Source organism: Sorex araneus, chromosome 2 (genome assembly GCF_027595985.1).
Source record: "Sorex araneus isolate mSorAra2 chromosome 2, mSorAra2.pri, whole genome shotgun sequence".
Classification (NCBI taxonomy): domain Eukaryota; kingdom Metazoa; phylum Chordata; class Mammalia; order Eulipotyphla; family Soricidae; genus Sorex; species Sorex araneus.
Genome location: NC_073303.1, coordinates 357,959,347 through 357,979,015, shown reverse-complemented (window position 1 = coordinate 357,979,015; position 19,669 = coordinate 357,959,347). Strand labels below are relative to the sequence as shown.

The window sequence follows — 19,669 nt, the reverse complement described above, 5'->3', positions numbered from 1 at the left end:
TTTACATCCTAGAAAAATGTGTGCTTTGCAACCTAGCTCCTTTCAGCATATAGATAGATGCTTACCTTAAAGTACCATGACTTATAGTCAAAAAACATTTCTGAGTATATGCTTTAGCCAATTCTGACATTATTTGAACATGTTCTCCTAAGCTCCTTTTCTTTTGAAGCACATGGACTGTAATACTCAGTGGCCAGAGAGAATGGTCCGGTGGTGGCATATCTGTCACCAGCATGTGCGGCCTTGAGTTTCATTCTCAGTACCATGAACCAGCCCACCGGGTGTGGCCCTGGGGCTGCAGCAATGCACCCACAAGCTAGAGCTCCAGATTCTCATGACTTCACCCCACGACTGAGCATCACAGGGCCGGAGCAATAGCACAGCAGGTAGGGTGTTTGCCTTGCACGCAGCCAACCTGGGTTTGATTCCCAGCATCCCATAGGGTCCCCCAGCACCTCCAGGAGTGATTCCTGAGTGCAGAGCCAGGACTAACCCTTGTGCATCGCTGGGTGTGACCCGAAAAGCAGAAGGAAAAAAAAAACAGCGTCACAGAGAGACCCGGCACGGCTGGGTATGGCGCTATGCGTGTATGTATTTTTAAACAGCATACAGGTAGTTATAGTTATGAAAATTAACTCCTGGGTCATAAGCACGTAGATATCCGTCTTACTTGAAGCCTTGACAGTGAAATCAATCTTGGACCAAGAGATGGTCCAGCGGGTAAGGCCTGGCCCTGGGCACCAGCCGCCCTGCACTGCACATGGCCCCTGACAGCGGAGGGAGAACAGAGGCCCGGACAATCAGGGGTGACCGGAACCAGGCGAGCTGCATGCAGGGGGGTTGCGATGGGTCATGCCGGTCACGAGCTCCAAGTTCAGATAAACTCGTGTTAGTACTTTGAAGTACTCGTGCATCTTTCATAACGCTCACAACTCCTCGACACATTGATTTTCTATATTTTCTCTTCCCTGGGTGTTTTTTATCTTAACTTTCTTTTATGGTGCCGGAGGTCAAAGCCAAGGCTGCGTCTATGCGAGGCGAGCGCCCTGCTACGAGCCCCGGCCCCGGGCGGGAGGGATTGAAACCTTGGATGCCCCTGGAGATGGGTTTGTGGGCGGCTGCAGCTGCTGCTGCTGCTGTTGTTTCTTCTTCCTCCTCCTCCTCCTCCTCCTCCTCCTCCTCCTCTTTTTCCTCCTCCTCCTTCTTCTTCTTCTTCTTCTTCCTCTTCCTCTCCTCCTCCTCCTCCTCCTCTTCCTCCTCTTCTTCCTCCTCCTCTTCCTCCTTCATCTTCCTCCTCCTCCTCTTCCTCCCCCTCCCCCTCTCCTTCCCCTCCCCCTCCTCCCTCCTCCTTTCTCCTCCTCCTTCCTCTTCCCCTTTCCTCTCTCCTCCTCTTCCTCCTCCCTCTCCTTCCTCCTCCTCCCTCTCCTTCCTCCTGCTCCTCCTTCCTCTTCCCCTTTCTCCTCCTCTTCCTCCTCGCTCTCCTTCCCCCTCCTTCCTCCTGCTCCTTCTTCCTCTTCCTCCTCCCTTCCTTCTTCCTTCTTTCTTCTTTGTTTTGGGGCCACACCCAGCGGTGCTCAGGGCTTACTCCTGGCTCTGGGGATCACTCCTGGGGACTCAGGTGGCCAAATGGGATGCCCGGATATTATGCTTTTGATTGGATAAAGGGGGTTCAGTGCAAATGATGAAGACCTTTGAACCTGTTATTCTGACATGTTTCGGGGAGACAGAGGGGTGGGGACACACCCGGTGGTACTCAGTGCTCAGTCCTGGCTCTGTGCTCAGGAGTGGACCCTAAGCCATAAGCGGTACGGGGGGTGGACCCAGGGTCAGCACCTGAGCCCCGTGCCCTCTCTCTAGACCCCGGAGATACTTTCAGTAGCCGCCAGTTCTCGCCCTGTAGGTGAGAAGTCCCGTCCGACAGAGGGGCTGCGACCGCAGCGTCATTGCTTTGAGCATCCCACAGGCGTGCAGAGCCCTGACTGGCCCCGGCCCCTCTGCAAAGCCCGTGCTAGCAGGCCCCGCTCGCACTGGCCGACTTGCCCCCGCGGACCATTCATGTATCAGGAAATGAAATTGGTCACAGGGCTCGCGCCCTGCCAAACCCCACCGACGAGACCTGGTTTCTTCCAGAGTTCAGAGGACCATTAACCCTTTATTCTTGTCCCACACTGCCTGCCCAGGAGCCCCCAGAAGCAACGGGCTTCTGGAGGAGGAGGCTGGGGGAGCAAGCAGGCCCCCCGGGAAGGGGCCCCACCCGTGTCCAAAGAGGACCGTTTTGGGTGGGAGCAGCGGGGAGGGAAATTTGGGTTTTCTCCTCCGGGATAACGTCCTCTTCTAACCTGGTGTGGGTCTCCCAGCGGGGGTCTCCCCGACCCTGTGAGGTGAAAACCCTTTCAGTGGGCCCAGCCTCTCCCCGCCGCCAGCGGCTTCTCCTCGTCAGCCTGAGCCGGAGGTCCTGGCGCGCGCGGTGTGTCGCCGGCAGGGGCAGGCGGCCCAAGAAGCACGCCGCCGCCTCCTCGCAGATGCTTGGGGACGAGAAGGTTAAGTCCTTGCAGCGTGTGTAACCTGGTGCATATGTTTCGGAGCGGAACTAGGCCCAATTAGCGCGCGTATTCTGACACGCTGAATCGCTCCATTCTGTAAGTCAGACGCGGACCAGCCAGCGGAGCCGCGGCGGAGGGCAGGCCGCGGCCCCAGCCCCCGTGCTTGGCACTCGCGGCCCCAGAGGTAATGGTGCCCGGCTGCATGTGGCACTCATTAGGGCTGTGGAAGTGGCTGCTGGCTAATTGATAGCAGTGGCCGCTGGGAGCAGCCTTCTTTCATTTCCAGCCTTCCCTGTGACACGACGCTGCCAACGCGACCCTCTGTAGTCCCGCTGCTCACCCTCCTTTCTCCCCGGCGGTGGGGGTGTTGGATGGACCCGTGTGACAACGCTGAGGAGTCTGTTCCTTCGTGTCCCCCCCCCATCCCCGCCAGTCCCACCTTGGAGATACTTTTCACTCCACGTTTAGCTCTGATCACTTGTTCCTAAAGCATCCCCCCCTGCCCTTAGCTGCCGTGGCTCCTGTGGGCTAAAAATAGCCTCAGGAACCTGCCCCTTTGCCTGTGCCTCTGGTGGCTGTGCTCAGAGCCTGCGCCCCAGAGAGACGCGTTCCGTAGAGAATGAATGAATGAATGACTCATCCTCTCGCTCAGCTCTCTCAGGTGAGCTTCCCTGAGCTCGAGCTGCGTTCGGAGCCCCGTGTTCACGCTCTCAGTTGTATCCCAGAACGTCACCCAGACTAAAGTGGGTGGTAACTTTGTGTCAAGGATGAGCTCATTTATTTTTCTCCATTCACTTGAAATACGTTTGTAGCAAAAGGCTGTATTTTGGGGAAGGGAAAGCACAGTTTTTGTTTTGTTTTGTTTTGTTTTGCTTTGCTTTTTGGGTCACACCTGGCGATGCACAAGGGTTACTCCTGGCTCTGCACTCAGGAATTACTCCTGGCGGTGCCCAGGGGACCATATGGGATGCTGGGAATCGAACCCGGGTCAGCCGCATGCAAGGCAAACAGTTTTTTTTTTTTTAATGCATTAGAGGAACTTGACCAGTGAAAAGATCCCAATAACCTGTCTAGTTCTAGTTATTTTCCTTTCTTTTTTTTTTGGGGGGGGGGGCGGGATTTGTTTCTAATGGCCCCTGCCAGTAGATAAACAGCAGCATCGTGGAGTCTGTATCCTGTGTCCTTCCTGTTGGTGTGGCCAGGAGAGATGGTGGCAGGGGGCTCGGCACTGTGACGGGTCCGCCTGGGCCTCCTCTGGCCGCCTGCACCCCGGCCCCAGGCCACGGGCTCTGAGGATGAGACCGGAGGGAGCATCCCCGTCCTCCGCCCGCTGTTCCCCGCATCCCCGCATGCGGCCTCTCATTGGCTGCCGCCTCGGCAGAGGAAGCAGCTCCTTCAGCCCCGGGCGGGCGCCGTCGGTGGGAACAAGCCTGGAGGCCAGGCCCTGGTATCGGTGTGGCCCCTCGAGGACGGCCACCCCCTCTCCCTGCCCCCCTCCCCCGACGGGGCCCGTTTCAAAGGCCGGCCGCCGCGGCTGGCACGGAGTCAGCACGCGGTAATTGCTAGCTGATGTGGCTTCCCCTCTTATCTAGCAACCTGACTTTCCTCGAACCAGCAACTGGGGCTCCTCACCCGCCCGTCCTCGGGGGTCACGACCCCAGGAGGGCCGGCCGGGCTGGCCGGGGCGGTCACAGGCCCGGGCGCTGATAGCATCTCTGTTCCTGGGAAGCGGAAGGCCGCGAGGGCCCCTCGGCTCCTGCCCAGCGCCTGGCTCCGGCGTGTCCAGCGCGGCCGCGCTCTCCAAACACGGCAGTTCCTGAGGGACGCCGGGGCTCCGCAGGGAGGCTGGCGGCGAGGGGCTCTGGAAGGGGAAACTCCAGAGGGGCTCTGGGCGAGCGTCACGTCGAGCCCCCCCACCCCGCTCCACGCCCCCCCCCCCCACCAGGCCTGCTTGTCCGCAGCCCGGATCTCGTCCCCTGTGTTCCTGCGTCACTCCCGTCCAGAAAGTTCTGTGTGGGCCCAGGAGCCGTGCCGGGTACCCGGGCTCTGAGGCGCTCTCCTGTGGGCGACGGGTTCACAGCCTTCACTTCGCGTGTCCCACCCACGCTTCCTCAGTTTACTAAGTAGAACTGGGCGCTTGGGGTTACGGGGTCCAGGGGGGTGGTTTGGCTCCCCCCTCCTCTGCTAGATTCCAGGATTGTGTGTGTGTGTGTGTGTGTGTGTGTGTGTGTGTGTGTGTGTGTGTGTGTGTGTGTGTGTGTGTGTGTGTGTGTGTGTGTGTGTTCGAGGAAAGACCCGTGGATGCCGTTCATGGACCGCTGGAATCGACTATCAACTGTCCCCGCGTCACGAGCGTGCAGGAGGCGGACAGTGGGTCCCACCGCGGAGGGGAGGCCGGAGAGCCGAGCCCTCGCCTGACCGCTTCCCCGCTCTCCTTCCCCTCTCGCCTCCCGCCTCACCGCCCCGCTGCCGGGGTGGGCCAGAAGCCGAGGGCGCCGGTGCCTCCTTTCTCTCCCAGGACTGCAGCTCCCTGGGCCGCTCCTCCCCGCTAAGTCCTGGGGCTCCTGGGGGAGCCAGGCCTGCGGGAAGCCGGGTGGCGAGAGGAGGGAGAGCGAGAGACGGGTTCGGAGAAGAGCCGCTGAGCATGAGCAGGTCAGGGCAGCAGCGGGCCGGGTCCCTGATTCATTTCATTTTGTCTTAGTTGGGGGTCCCCCCTGGCGGTGCGCAGGGCTTCCTCCTGGCTCTGTGCTCAGGGATCACGCCTGGCAAGGCTCAGGGGACCCTCCGGGGCATGCTCCATACGTGCCCCCGCTGTCCCATCTCTCCGCCCCCAGGTCCCTGGGGCCAGTGGCCGCCCGCGCCCATTCAGAGCCTCTCCTGCTGGCCGCCTGTCCAGGTGACGAGCACCGCAGACTCGATCCCCGCCGCGGCATACTGTCCCTCACGTCCGCCAGGGTCACTGCTGAGCTCAGACCTGAGCACTGCCTGTTGAGTCTCCCAAAAGGGGGCAGGCAGAAGGGGAATTGGAAGCTGTAGGTGCGTGTACACTGTAAGTGTACGGTTTAGTTGTTTTTCACGATAGAGTGTGTTTGACTTGGCTGTAAGCTAATGCTTGCTTTGTTTGTTAGTTTGGGGCCACCCCCAGGGACGCTCAGAGGTCACTCTGGGTCTGCACGCAGGAGCCACCCCTGGCCGGGCCCAGCCCCCGGGATGCCGGCGGTGTGTGAGGCAGTCCCCCTCCCTACTGGACGGCTGCCCCGGCCCCTAGCGCTGCACTCGGAGCACTGGAGAGGAGAGCGTCTCCCGCCCTTCGGTGGCCATGCCGAGAGCAGGCCCGTGTGCCGAGAGGCCCAGTGGGCAGAGCTCCGGCGCTGCATGCAGGGCGGCCGGGCTTCGCTCTCCAGCATGGACCCACCACGAAGAGCCGTCGGCCACCCCTGGGCGGGGCCCCAGGAATAAAGAATGCCCTTTGTCTCATCAGCGTCCAGTTAGCCCGCTGGTGTGCTCAGACCAGAGGGGACTGGGTAGCAGTGAAGACGAGTGACCACAGCCCGCACAAACCGCCCGGACTCCGTGCTAAGCGGGGCCTGGGAGCGGCAGGGCGCGAGCCGCACCGTCCCGTGACTCTGAGGCGGGCAGGGCCCCGTCGTAGAGGCAGTACACGCAGCTGCGAGCACGGGGGCCGGGGCCAAGGGGGACGCAGCAGCCCACCGCGTCACGCCCGCCAGCAGGGCGGCGGGGAGAAGGCTCAAGGGCTGGAGCATGTGGCTTGCAGGCTGGAGAGGGGGCGAGCTAAATATTTTATTTTGTAGTTGTTTTAGTCGACTGTGGCACTGATCATAATTGTTAAAGCCCTGTCTATTTAGTTTCGTATTGTTTGTCTTCAGTGGCTAGTTGGGTGGTTTTTGGGTTTTGTTTTAGGTACTAGAAATCTTTTTAATTTTTTTTTTTTAGTTAAAAGCATGCCAAGAATAAATGCTACTGTTTAAAAAATAGCAATACCAGCAGTTGGAGAGAAAGTACCAGGGATAGGGTGTTTGACTTGCAGGCAGCCAACCCGGGTTCGACCCCTGGCACTTCAGATAGTGCTCCGAGCACCACCAGCAGTGACTCCAGCCAGAAGTCAGCCCTGACCACCAACGGGTGTGGCCCCAAAACAAACCAAAAAAAAAATTTTTTTTTTGCTTTTTGGGTCACACCCAGCAATGCTCAGGGGTTACTCCTGGCTTTGCACTCAGGAATTACTCCTGGCAGTGCTTGGGAGACCATATGGGATGCCGGGGATCGAACCCAGGTCGACCGCATGCAAGGCAAGTACCCTACCCGCTGTGCTATCACTCCGGCCCCCAAACCAAAAAATTTTTAATTAAAAATAATTTTTTTTAAATAATAGTGGCAATTGTTAGTGAGCATGTGGAGAAATCATAACCCCAGCTCACTGTGGGTGGCATCGATGCTCCCCCAGGATTGAAAGCGAGGTCCCGAGAGATGTTTGCACACCCGCAGAAGTCAGCCAGTGGCTCTGAGGTGGACAAGTGGATAAACACAATGTGGCCCCCATCCAGGAGAGTATTATTAGGCCTTAAAAAGGAAGGAAGTTCTCTCACACGCTACAACTTGGATGGGCCTCGAGGTCACTTGGCAAGGTGAAGCAAGCTGGTCATAAAAAGACAAATGATTCCATTCATGTGGGGCCTCCCACACTGAGGCACGGGGGCAGAACGGGCGTGGTCAGGGGCCGGAGCGAGGGGAAAGGGAGGTGGTGAATGAGTTAGGAATTTCCTCCTGCGGGATGAAAAGGTTCTGGGGATCAGTGACACCGCCGCGGGAATATCCCCATCACTGTGCATTTAAAACCGGTTGTGAGGGGCTGGAGTGATAGCACAGCACGTAGGGTGTTGCACGCGGCCGACCGGGTTTGATCCCCAGCATCCCATATGGTCCCCTGAGCACCACCAGGGGTGATTCCTGAGTGCAGAGCCAGGAGTGACCCCTGTGCATCGCTGGGTGTGACGCGAAATAAATGACCTCACCCAAGCACGGGCTTTGCATGCAGGAGGCACCACACGGCCTCCTGAGCACTGGGGAGTGAGCCTCCAGCCCAGCACCAGGTATGACCGCTAAGCACTGCCATGTGTGGCCCTAAAACAAATAAAATGGTTGGTGGTGATGGCAAATTTGTAGTTACTTTTTTGTTACAAAAAGAAATGCAAAGGGGGGTGGCTGGAGTGATAGTACAGCAGGTAGGGCATTTGCCTTGCACGTGGCCAACCCGGGTTCGATTCCCAGCATCCCATATGATCCCCTGAGCACCGCCAGGGCTGATTCCTGAGTGCAGTGCCAGGAGTAACCCCTGAGCACCTCCAGGTGTGGCCCAAAAAGGAAAAAAAATTTTTTTTAATTAAAAAAGAAAAGGTTCTACGGGTCTGAACTACAGAGCTGGATGCGTGTAGACTGCGGGTCCTGACCCCAGGTGGAGACCACGCAAATCTTACAAATCTGTTTCCAGATGCAAGGTGGTTGGTTGGTTGGTTGGTGTTTTTGGGGGGCTTGGGGGGGGTTTGTTTTGCTTTTTTGGGTCACACCCAGCGATGCACAGGGGTTACTCCTGGCTCTGCACTCAGGAATTACTTCTGGCGGTGCTTGGGGGACCATACGGGATGCTGGGAATCGAACCCGGGTCAGCCCTACCTGCTGTGCTATCACTCCAGTCTCTCTCTCTTTTTTTTTTTTTTTTTAATGATTATCAGTGTTTGATTTCTGTGCCTATCCCTAATGCTCAGGGATCCCGAGTTCCATGAAAATGTTCACCTTTTTGGAAAAAGCTGTGAAGGCCTGGGCTGGAGGGGGTGGTGCCGAAGGCGTGGACTCGGGTCAGCGGGGCTAGCCGCTCTGCAGCACTGGGCGGGAGGAAATCGATCCCGTCCCTGCTCTGAATCCGGGGAGCCCCAGACTTGATCCCGCTGCATGGTCCTACACGTGCCTTTGTGACTAGCCCCTGAGCACTGGGCCGGGAGCAGCCCTGCTGGGTGTGGTGTGTATACATATCTACGGAAATACGTATCCATATAGACTCATACGTGTTTATGTGAAATACTAGCGATGTGGGTCAGCAGCAGGGCACGTGCCATGCATGGATGAGACGTGGGTTCAGTCCACACCACTGCAAAAATAATAATCATAATAATAGCACTGTAGCACTGTCGGCCATTGTTCATCGATTTGCTCAAGCGGGCACCACTAACGTCTCCATTGTGAGACTTGTTGTTACTGTTTTTTGGCATATTGAATACGCCACGGGTAGCTTGCCAGGCTCTGCCGTGCAGGCGGATACTCTCGGTAACTTGCCGGGCTCTCCAACAGGGGTGGAGGAATCGAACCCGGGTCAGCTGCATGCAAGGCAAACGCCCTACGCGCTGTGCTCTCACTCCAGTAAATAATAATAATAATAATAGTAATAAAGTAAAACCCAAAATAAAAGCCCTTCTGTGGCTGCTCCCGTCTGATGTGCTGGGCAGAGCGTCCCTGGCCAAAGCTCGGGATTTGTCTGTGAGCACATCCAGACTATTTGTATGTTGTTGTTTTTTTTTGCTTTATTTTTGTTTTGGGGTCACACCAGGTGGTGCTTAGGGGTCATTCCTGGCCCTGCACTCAGGAATCACTCCTGGTGGGCTCGGAGGGTTGAACCCGAGAGGGTCCCGCTGCTCCATGCTCCAGCCCCGGCAGCCTGTACTGCTGACTTCTCTGACCTAACCATTTAGCAAAGCAAGTGACTTTCAATATACTTAAACAGTTGAGCAAAAATAGCAAAATATTTTCTTCTATACCACAAACAGTTCAGTGACTTCACAAATAGCTAAATGACTTAGTACATAAAAGGTATGAGAAAGTGAAATTTTTATAGCTTAGCAGCCCTTCGGTTTCGTGCTTCTGTGTGTAAGGGTCCACAGCAAGACCGAGGAAGAAAGCACATTAATACTAGACATATACAGAATAAGCACCCAGGTGGCAGATTTCTTTGAAAAGGAAAAAAAAAACTACAATTTTGAGCATGGGATTACAGATGCGGAAATCTGAGAGGGAATAAAAATGTTCATTTGGGGCACGGTGATTTGGAAGATTCATCCATGCAACTTAATGCACTCTTGCTGGCAGTTTCGAACCCAGTGCCAGCTCTCTCCAGAGCCGGGCAGAGGAGACTCGTGCCCTGGGGGGTCTGGGGAGTTTTGTGTTCATTTTAACGCTCAGCTGGGACGCGGTCAGACAGGCTAGCTCTGAAGAGTGAGAGCGTGCGCCTGAGGCAGCAGTGAAGGTCCCGCTAGGAACCGATTCTTGAGGAATGAAGAAGTAACAGTTTCTGAGGGGGAGCGCCTCGCAAATGTGTGTCTGCTCTTACAACTGTGTTTCCGGTAACAGGTTCTTTGCGGGGCGCCGGGGTGGTTTGGGGGCTACGCCCAGTGGCTCTCAGGGCTCACTCCTGGTGGTGCTCGGGGGACCATGTGGCCTGCCAGGGATGGAACCCACCCAGGCCAACTGCATGCACGGCAAATGCCCCACCTGCTGCACTGTCTCTCTGGCCCCAGATCATCGTTTCTGCACCTTTATTTTCAAGGTGTTTCCTTCCTAAGTGCAGAATGACTGGAGGGAAAACCAAATAAGAAGTAGCTAGAATCACTGAAGTCCTGGGGTTCATTTTTATTCACCAGTGAATGGGTTTATGAAATATCCCATTTTCATTTATTTGGTGCTGGGGATAGAGCCTGGGTGTCATGAATGCAACCTTGCCTTCAAGGTTCACACACACACATACACACGTGCACGCGCGCACCCGCAGTGCCAAGAGGCTCAGGACTCACTCCTGGCAGTGTTTGGGGTGCCCGCCACATGCAGAGCCTGGCCCCTGTGGAGCACCAGCCGTGGCTGCGTGGGCACCTTGGTCCACTCCCCTGGCATCCCCACCTCTAAATTAAGGGGGGACTTTGGGCAGGAAGGGAGCAGTTTAGACATGGGAATGATGACGGACACCCGCCTGCAACAAGGACGGGAGTAACTTTAGCTTTAAAAGAGCAAGGCTGCCCACTCCCGGTGTGTGTGTGTGTGTGTGTGTGTGTGCACGCGCGCGTGTGTCACACACCCTGCAGGGCATCTTTTACTTGCTCTCCGAGCACTTCTCACTAGTGTCGCTGCCCACTCCCGGTGTGTGCATGCAGGGGTGTGTGTGTGTGTGGGTGTGTGTGTGCGCGCGCACGCGCGTGTGTCACACACCCTGCAGGGCATCTTTTACTTGCTCTCCGAGCACTTCTCACTAGTGTTGTCTTGTCCCCTGCGCCAGCCCTGGCCCTGAGTCACGCTCGGCCCGGTGGCCCGGACAGCGTGTCCCACTCACGGATTTCTTCAGCCCTCCAAGTGTGCTCGCTCGCACGGGAGTTCAGCTCCCGGTGACTGTGGGCCGGGCACCTCGTGGGCCCCGGTCATGTGCTCCGTGCTTCGGGGCGTCTCCACCACCCCCCCCCGCCCTTCCTCGCCTCCCGCCCGGGCCCGTAGTCCCAGACACTTGCATGGCGGGTGGGGGGAATTCGCTCTTGTTCTGAGCCCCCCGGCCCGGGCCCCTGTGGCAGCAGAGCAGAGGGTCCTGAGTCGGCCCGGGTCCAGCTCCACCACCTCGTGCCTGGGGATACGGGAGAGGAGCGAAAGCTGCAGGTGGCGGAACATTCCAGAGACCGAGAGCTCCTGCTTGGAACTGTGACGTCTCGAGGCGGTGGCCATTGCCTCCTTCCTGCCCCCGCTCTGTCCCCGCCCTGGTGCCCAGACCTGAATGGGAGGCCGGGGGGCAGAATCCGGGCCGACAGTGGGTGCTGTTTCGGGGGGCGGGGGTGGGGGTGGGGGTGGGGGGGACTCTGCCTGCCGCAGCTCCCCTCCCCCCAAGGGCGGGGGGACTGAGCACACAGCAGGCCCGGTGAAGGCCTGAGCCCCACGGTCCTGATTCCCACAGTGACCCCTTCTCTGGAGCCGTGCGTGGGCACTGGTTCCTCGCAGACGCGCAGCGGGCAGTTTGGGGCTGGACTCCCGTTACTGCAGGGCGAGGGCAGGCCGAGTGACCCCAGACTCGGGCCGCGGCCGCCCAGACGCCAGGGCCAGCAGGTCCTGCACCGGAGCTGGACGCAGGCACGTGGCCTTGACCCCCACCCAGTGTCCAGCCCTGGACCCCGTGCCCGCTCCATCCTGTCCAGCAGGCTGATGCGCAGGGGGCGGGCTGAGGGGAGCCTCACCCCCCCCCCCCGAAATGGTGCTGGCGCCCCCGCCGGCCTCTCCCAGCCGCTCCCGGCCCCTCCCGGGACCTTCTGGGCCGTGCCGAGCCCAGCGCTTCCCAGACAGCTGGGCTCCGTCTGTGCCGGGCGCTTCCTCTGGGCTGCCGGCGCTCAGCCGGGATTTGTCTGGGCCCCCGCGGCACACAAAGGCCTGGGGAGGCCCGCGGAGGCCGCTCCCGGAGGCCGGCCCTATCGCAGAGATAAAGGCGGTGAGAGTGGAGCCAGACAGAGGATGGAAGCGGAATTGTGCTTGTCTGCCCCTTTGTTTCGGTGGGAAACCGAAGCTAACAGAGGTCACGGGCCGAGCGGATGAAACCCGACCGTCCGCCCAAGGAGGCTCTCGGCCTTTCTCTGGAGCTGTCGCTTCCGGGTCCTGATGGGCCTCTGGTCACCTCGCCTCCCTCCCCAGGGCCACCCTCACCCTCAGGCCCGGGACCCCTGGTCGCCCGGCAGGGGCCCCTGCCCCAGGACCTGCCTTCCCGGCTTCCTTCCACCTGCCTCGCCCTCCAGCCCCACGCGCCCGGGGCACCCCTGTGCTCTCCCGCCCCCCACCTTGGCCTCTGCCCTCCCGCTGCCCACGCGTCCCTCCTCCCCTCCCACCTGCCCTGCTCCTGTCTGGTGTCTACGGTCCACCCTGGACTGCCGCCTCCCGGCAGCCTTTCTTGATCTCCACTTCCTGTTGGCGGTGACTACTCCCTTCGCCCCCTTCCCCGGCCCGCTCTGACCACAGGCCCCCTCGGTGCATGCTCGGGGAGCTCCTGGGGGGAGGAGGGGGGTGGGCGCTCAGGCCTGGCTCAGGGCCTGCTCCCGGCTCACCCCTGGCAGGGTCTGGGGCACCCTGCACGGAGCCAGGGTCTGAACTGAGGTCCGTCGCACTCCCGGCAGGGCAGCCCCCTGCCGTCTCCGGGCCCCCTGCGTGCCTGGTGGGCTCCCTGTGGAGGCGCCGTGGCCCTGGCTGCCCTCGGGAGCCGCAGAACATGAGCGGCTGTTTCCCCCTCCCTCTTTCCTTCCCTTTTCCTTGTCATCGTCTCTCCCCCGTGACCAGGTTTGGTCATGGGACTCAGCATGTGTGCTCCCCCGGGGGACCGAGGCTCCAGCCACAGTGCTCACTGGCCACATGCTCCAGCTCCGGGCATGGCACGTGCCACCGGGCGGTGGTGTTGGGGGCTTCCTTGCACCCCAACCAGCTCTCCTCATCATCCACACCGGCGCCCCGCCTTTGCGACTGTTCCATTGCCACACCCGACCACTGCTCTCTGACCCCAGGCCCCTGCCGAGGACCCCCGGCTCCCCGCCCGCTCTCAGGGCCTCTCTCCTGCGCCGCCCTGGCACCCTGGCGCCCACCTGCCCAACAGTCCACTCGGCCACGTCCGCCGTCTGCAGCCCCGCGTGGGTACCACACACAGGAGCCTGCAGGTGGGCGGGCGGGCAGGGCCCCCTGGAAGCGCAGGAGCGGCGGCGCCAGCCCCCCAGGAGGGGAGAGGGGCTCCCTGGCACGGCGGGAAGGCCCTCGGCCCTGGGAGCCAAGCGGCTGCGAGCGGGCAGAGGTGACGGCCAAAGCAGGGGGCGCCCGGGGGATTCTGTGAGCTCAGCCCTGTAAGGCGGGACCTGCTCGGGCTGGGCGTGAGGACAGACCCTCCCGACTCTCCCCCTGCCCAGTTCCTCTTCTGGCTTTGTCTTGTCTTGCTTTGCCCTGCCAGGGCTTCCTCCTGGCCCAGCACTCGGGTCCTGGCAGGGCCGGGGGGCCAGCAGGGGCGCCTGGGATCGAACCCTGCTTGCCCACGCACAAGGCAAGTGCCCTCCCTGCTGTCCTGTCCCCACGGCCCCTCGCTGGCATCCTTACTCCGTGTGCGACCCTCAGGAACTCACACGCCGCACTGTCTCGGACTCGTTTCCTCTCATGCGGCTGTCTCAGAAGTGGGACTCAGGCTCCTCCTCACTCGGGCAGGCTGGCCTGTGGGGCCCGTCACGAATGTCTGGCCTGGACCGTGAGTGAGTGGGTGGCCGTGAGCTTGTGAGTGACCACTGGGCCCCCGCCGAGGTGGGAGAAGTCTTACCTGCGGACACCCCTCCTCAGGAGGGGGTTTGTGTGCTCCCCGGGGGAAGCCAGGGAAGAGCCACGCCAGTGACCGTCTCCGGTCAGCGCCACGTCCTGTCCCCCTGCTGCCGCCTCTGTCCACAGGGCCACGCTGGAGAAGCCCCGAGCTCAGAAGCTGACCGTGCCGTGCGTACGGCCATTCTCTCCCCAGAGAATCTCACTGGTTTCAGCTGACTCTCTTACCTTACTCTATTCTTCTAACGGTCAAGATTTTGGTCTTGTTTGGGGGCCACACCTGGAGGTGCTCGGGGCCGACTCCTGGCTCTGCACTCAGGGGTCACTCGAGGCAGAGCGCGGGGGACTTACGGGGTGCTGGGGATCCCCGAGTCAGCTCCGTGCCAGGCCAGCGCCCCAGCCGCCCTGCCCACTCTACTATCAGTCCAGCCCCCTAAGTTTTGTAAGTTATTTTTTTAAACCTATGTTCGGATGCCCCAAAATCTACCTCAAGTATTAACCCAAAAAAGAATGTTTTTTCGTTATTCCAGTGCTTCCTTATCTTGTATCTTGAATTGCAGCATGTTGACGATTCAGATTCAGGCTCTCTCTCAGAAATGGCCTGTAAGATGTCTCGTGAATATTTTCAAGGCAAATTCCAGCCTTATTGAATTTTCACGCTTGCGGCATGTGGCAAATCGAGTTATCCACGGCCAGTCCCTGGAAGCGCGTTAAGAGATAAGCGGTGTATCTTTCTGTGGTGAAATATGTAAACTTGGAACAGTCGGGGCCCGTGTTGTGAAACACCGGACTCCTTTCCTCTCCGGCCCCGGGCGTGTCGTGGAGGTGCCGGCGGGGCCTCTCCCTGCGTCAGCCGCAGACGCCTCCCGCGCTTTCCGGGCGGTGATCTGGGGAGGCGGCCCTGGGGCTGCCCCTTTCCCTCGGACTCTGAGCCTGCCCAGGAGACAGCATGGCACGGCTCCCTGGCCCCCCGCGCTGTTTGCGCCACAGTCCGGCCCAGCCTCCCGAGAGGCCAGGGTCCAGCAGGTGACCAGCCCTGGGGGCAGTGCCGCGCCCGCCCCGGGCCCCGGTGTCTAGACCAGCCCTCTGTGCTGCCACTCACAGCTCGGACGGGAGCGAGTGCGTGTCCCCAGCCTGCCCAGCTGGGGTGCTGGGGGACACCAGCGCCCCCCGGCTGCGGGGCTGTGCGTTGCGTGCAGGGAGACGGGGCTGGGGGGGGGGGTGCGCCCTTTGCGTGGGGTGGGGCACATTCTGGCCACGGGGCAGCCGGCCAGGACTTGTGGCCCCCGGAGCTGGCCCGCGCAGCCCGGCCCCTGCCTCCAAGGGTTCATGCTGCCGAGGCTGCGGAGACAGGACAGGGGCCAAGACTCTGCCTTCCACACACCCAGACAGGGTTCGATCCCCGGCTCCCTCACAGGGTCCCCCGAGCCTAGCAGGAGTGAGCCCTGAGCACAGAGCCAGGAGCGAGCCCTGAGCACTGCGGGCATGGAGCAAGCCAAAAGTCAAACACCTAGATGGGAAGGGGGGGTGGCTGGAATGATAGCACAGCGGGTAGGGTGTTTGCCTTGCACATGGCCGGCCCTGGTTCGAGTCCCAGCACCCCATATGGCCCCCCGAGCATGCCCAGGAGCGACTCTGAGTGCAGACTCAGGAGGAACCCCTGAGCATCCCAGGGTGTGGCCCCCATGAAAGCTCTGCCTGCTGGATGCCTGCTGGCCCCAGGGCCCGGCCCCTCCCCGGCCCACGGGGACCTTCGGCCAGAAGGGAAGCTTGGCTCCTCCTGACGGAGCTTCCCGGGGCAGCAGGGGACAGTACCTAGTGACAGAAAGTGAGACACCCACTGCCACGGACGAGGCGGCCCCCAGCAGAGCGAAAGCCCGCCCCCTGGCCAGGCCCCTGGGGTGTGCCTGCCCCCCCCCGCCCTCCCCGCCCGGCTCCCTCTCCCCCGGGCCCGCGTAGTTTGGGATTGATCTTTCTAGCCGCATTGTAGCCATGCGGCCTGAGATGATAAACCGTCGGTGGGGCGGCCCCCCACTTCCCCGTGGGCCCGAGGGGGGCTGCCGTAGTCTCGGGGTGTGGGCCGTGCTAAGGTCCTGCAGCTGGGCCTCCCCGGGCCCCGTGGCTCCTCCTCGGGCTCCTGCCCCCGAGGCAGGTCCTTGTCCACGCAGGCCTCAGGCCCCGGGCAGTACAGACTCTGCCCCAGCACGGGGGTCTGGTGCGATTAGCGACGCCGCCCTTGCGGGGAGAGTGCCCAGGCCCGTCACCCCCTCCCGCCCGCTGTGACGCGGCCCCGGGAGGGTTGGTGGGTGCCATGTGCTGTGGCTTGACTCCATTTCCAGCTCCCAGAGAGAAGAGGGGCCCGGCCCGCCCAGGTGTCCCACCAAGCCTGTGATGGAGAAGGTCACGGGCAGGGAGGGGTCGCTGGGCCCTGGGGACCCTCTTAGAACGTGGCACAGGAGGGAAGGGGCGACTTTGATCCACCCTGGTTCTCGGGTGAGCTTCCATTAATATGGGGCCAAAATAAATAAAAAGAAAAAGCATCCTAGCTCTTGTGAGAAGAGGGAGGAAGGGAGGGAGGGAAAGAGGGAAGGAGGGAGGGAGGGAGGGAGGGAGGGAGGGAGGGAAGGAAGGAAGGAAGGAAGGAAGGAAGGAAGGAAGGAAGGAAGGAAGGAAGGAAGGAAGGAAGGAAGGAAGGAAGGAAGGAAACTACAGGTCAAAATTAATGCCATCTTCCCTGTCGTTTATTCAGAAGAGGTCTGTGTGTGCGTGCATGTTTCACCGGGAGCAGCCCCAAGCCACACAGAAAACACTTTTCTTTTCCTCGAATTCCTAAGGTCTTATTTATTTATTTATTTATTTGTTTATTTGGCGTTATGGGCCACACCCGGAGGTGCTCAGGGGTTACTCCTGGCTCTGTGCTTAGGAATTGCTCCTGGCGGTGCTCAGGGGACCCTATGGGATGCTGGGGATCGAACTCGGGTTGGCCGCGTGCAAGGCAAGCGCCCTCCCCGCTGTGCTCTCCCGGCAGTGGCCTGGGCACCTGTCCAGCAGCTCGTGTGCTCTCGGAGAACAGAGGCAGCGGTCTCCCCGATGCGGTGCGGGCGCGGTGGGTCCCGTGTGTCGCTGGCGTGCCAGCGAGGCAGTGCCATGGGGGTGGGTACACCCTGCACAGTGATCGGATTTGGCTTAGTTCTGGGGCCACACCCGGAGATGCTCGGGGACCCAGGCTCGTCAGCTGCAGGGATCGAGCCAGGTGCTGCCGCCCTCTGGGTCCTCTCCGCAGCCACCCGCCCCGTTTGCTCCCCTGCCCGCCTGTCACTTGCAGATAGTTTACTCTGGGGCTGGAGGAGTCCAGCTGCTGAGAGACGCCGAGACACTCTGACGTCACCTGGGGCGGGAGGGAGGGGCACCGTCCCCACATCTGCCTGTGCCCCCCTGAGGGTGCTCTGACCTGTTGGTCTTACGGGCACCCCCGGCAGTGCTCGGGGCTCACTCCTGGCTCTGCACTCAGGGGTCACTCCTGGCGGGGCTCAGGAAACCGCACGTGGTGCCAGGGATTCGGACCCGGTTTCACTGATAAACGCCAGCCGAGGGCCCTCCCCGCCTTGCCCCTCCTTCCAGCTGAGTCTCGCCGACTTCTCCCCAAGCAGGAGGGCAGCTCCACCTGGTGCCAGCCCGCTGGGGGGCTCGGGCCCGGGTATCTGTGACCTGGTTAGACGGAGTCTTCCGGAAGGATTGGCTGGCGCTCCCCTCCCCCCGGGGGCTGCCCCCAGCCCCGCCCCACCCTGCCCAGCCCTGAGCTGAGGAAGGTCACCGGCGTGTCCAGCAGGACGTGCTTCTCTGGGGTGGCGCTGCCCAGAGCCTGGGAACTGAGAGGCCGTGGGCAGGAAGGGCGGGGGGGATCCAACCTGTTATAAACGCCCCCACCCCCTCCTCCAGCCCCCCATGCTCTCCTGGCTCTTGTGCCAGTCCTGCTCCGGCCAGACGGTGACACCCTGCCCCCCCCGCCCCCCCACCCGCCTGCACTTCGCTCCTCTCGGCCCCAGACCCACCCAGGGCCGAGCCACCACATCAGCAACAGGCCCTGGTGGGGCTGCTATGATGTCACTGTCCCTCTTGGAGGCGGGGCGGGGGGGCCACGCCTGGCTCTGTGCTCAGGGACCACTCCAGACTCCGGGTACTGTCTGGGGTGCCGGGGGTTGAACCTGCTCTGCCGTGTGCGAGGCAAGCGGCCTGCCCACCGTGGGGTCCCTTGTCAGCCTGGTTTTCGACTCAGTGCGCGCATGTGCCCGTGTGCTCGCGTGTCTGCGTGTGCATGCGTGTCTGCGTGTGTGCCCGCACGCGCGTGCTCTCTGCATCCCCAGCCTGTAACCCGCCCGGCTGGCATCGCTGTGGTCCAGGCCCGTTTGCCCCGACCCCCACCCTGAGTTTCCGTCTACGGCGGAGCCAACCCCTCTAGTCTCCCGCAGACCCTCCAGCGGCTGCGGGATCCGGGGAGCCCCGGTACCTCCCTCTCCGCGCCCACCCCGTCAGGCCCCCTTTTCCCCCTCCTCGGCCCGGCGCTTCCTCCATCCTGCCTGGCCTGCGGACGGGAGCCAGGGAGCCACGGGACCGCCTGGCCCGAGCCGGACCGTCCTGCCTGGCCAGGGCCCAGCACTGGAGGCCTGTCCCCGCCCTGGCGCTGCCCGTAGACCCCCGCAGGCTTCGGGGCAGCACCAGGGAACTAGCCCCAGTGCTAGACACAGCCAAGGAGAGGCCTCGAGGCACTGCCAGGCCTCCCCGCCTGTGAGCTGAGACTGTCCCCTGCAGTCCCCATGGAGGAGGGGAGCAGCGCTGGCGCCCTGGGCAGGCTGGGGACAGACAGACAGACAGAGCTCAGACAGACAGCTAGGCGGCAGCAGACGCCACCCTCTCCCCCCTCCCCGCCCGCCCGTCGGGGCCTGTGCCGGCAGCCCTCAGGGCTCCCAGGGCGGGGGGAGGGGAGGGGGGCTGCCCCCCAGCTCCGGGCCTCGGGCGGGTCTCACGCGGCCTCGCTTCCCTTGCAGAAGTTCCCGGAGCTGAAGTTCAAGTACGTGGAGGAGGAGCAGCCCGAGGAGTTCTTCATCCCCTACGTGTGGTCGCTGGTGTACCACTCGGCCGTGGGCCTCTACTGGAACCCGCAGGACGTCCAGCTCTTCACCATGGACGCTGACTAGGCGGGCCGGGCGCCCTCGGGCCACGCAGATGTCTCCTCTCCCAGATCACTCCCGGACCGCTGCCGAAAGAGCGGGCCCCAGGCACCGCGCCCCGCACGCGTGTGAGCGGGTCCCCGGCCGCGGTGCCCGTGGGCGGTAGCCACTCGGCCCGGAGTGTGGCGCGCGGGGCGGGGGGGGTGCGCACAGGAATAAATGTGAAAACTCACCGTTCCCCACGCGGCCTCCTTCCCCGCCAGCCCGCCCTGCTCGGGCCCTTCGGACAACCCGGCCCTGGGCGTGTCACGCCCCACCGGCCCTTTCGCCGTGGCTTTTGCATGCTAGAGGGTTTTTTTTTTTTCCACTCCGATCTGTGGCGAGTTTGTGCTACTCCGTCAACACTAATCGATCGGCACGAGAAGCAGGCAACGGGGTGCAGGGGGGCTGGGGGCAGAGGCGCCTCGGTGCCAGGCCATGGGGAGCGGACCCCCTCCACGGGGGAAACGGCTCCCCCAAGGCCAGCCCCGCCTCTCCTCTCTGTGGACGTGGCCTCTGAGCTGTAGCCAGAATGACACTGGAATCGAGCACAAATTA

The 19,669-nt window shown here is 61.5% G+C and overlaps 1 protein-coding gene across 4 annotated transcripts in view; it reads left to right on the top strand.

The window, feature by feature from the left end:
- DYM (dymeclin) overlaps nucleotides 1-19,309 on the top strand; it is a 292,576-nt gene extending 273,267 nt beyond the window's left edge. For all 4 annotated transcript variants that reach the window (XM_004616126.2, XM_055127709.1, XM_055127710.1 and 1 more), the window contains one exon: nucleotides 18,950-19,309. In XM_004616126.2, coding sequence (XP_004616183.2) covers nucleotides 18,950-19,099 — 150 coding nt within the window. In that variant the 3' untranslated portion in view covers nucleotides 19,100-19,309. The remainder of the gene's footprint in view (nucleotides 1-18,949) is intronic.
- The last annotated feature ends 360 nt before the right edge of the window (nucleotides 19,310-19,669 follow it).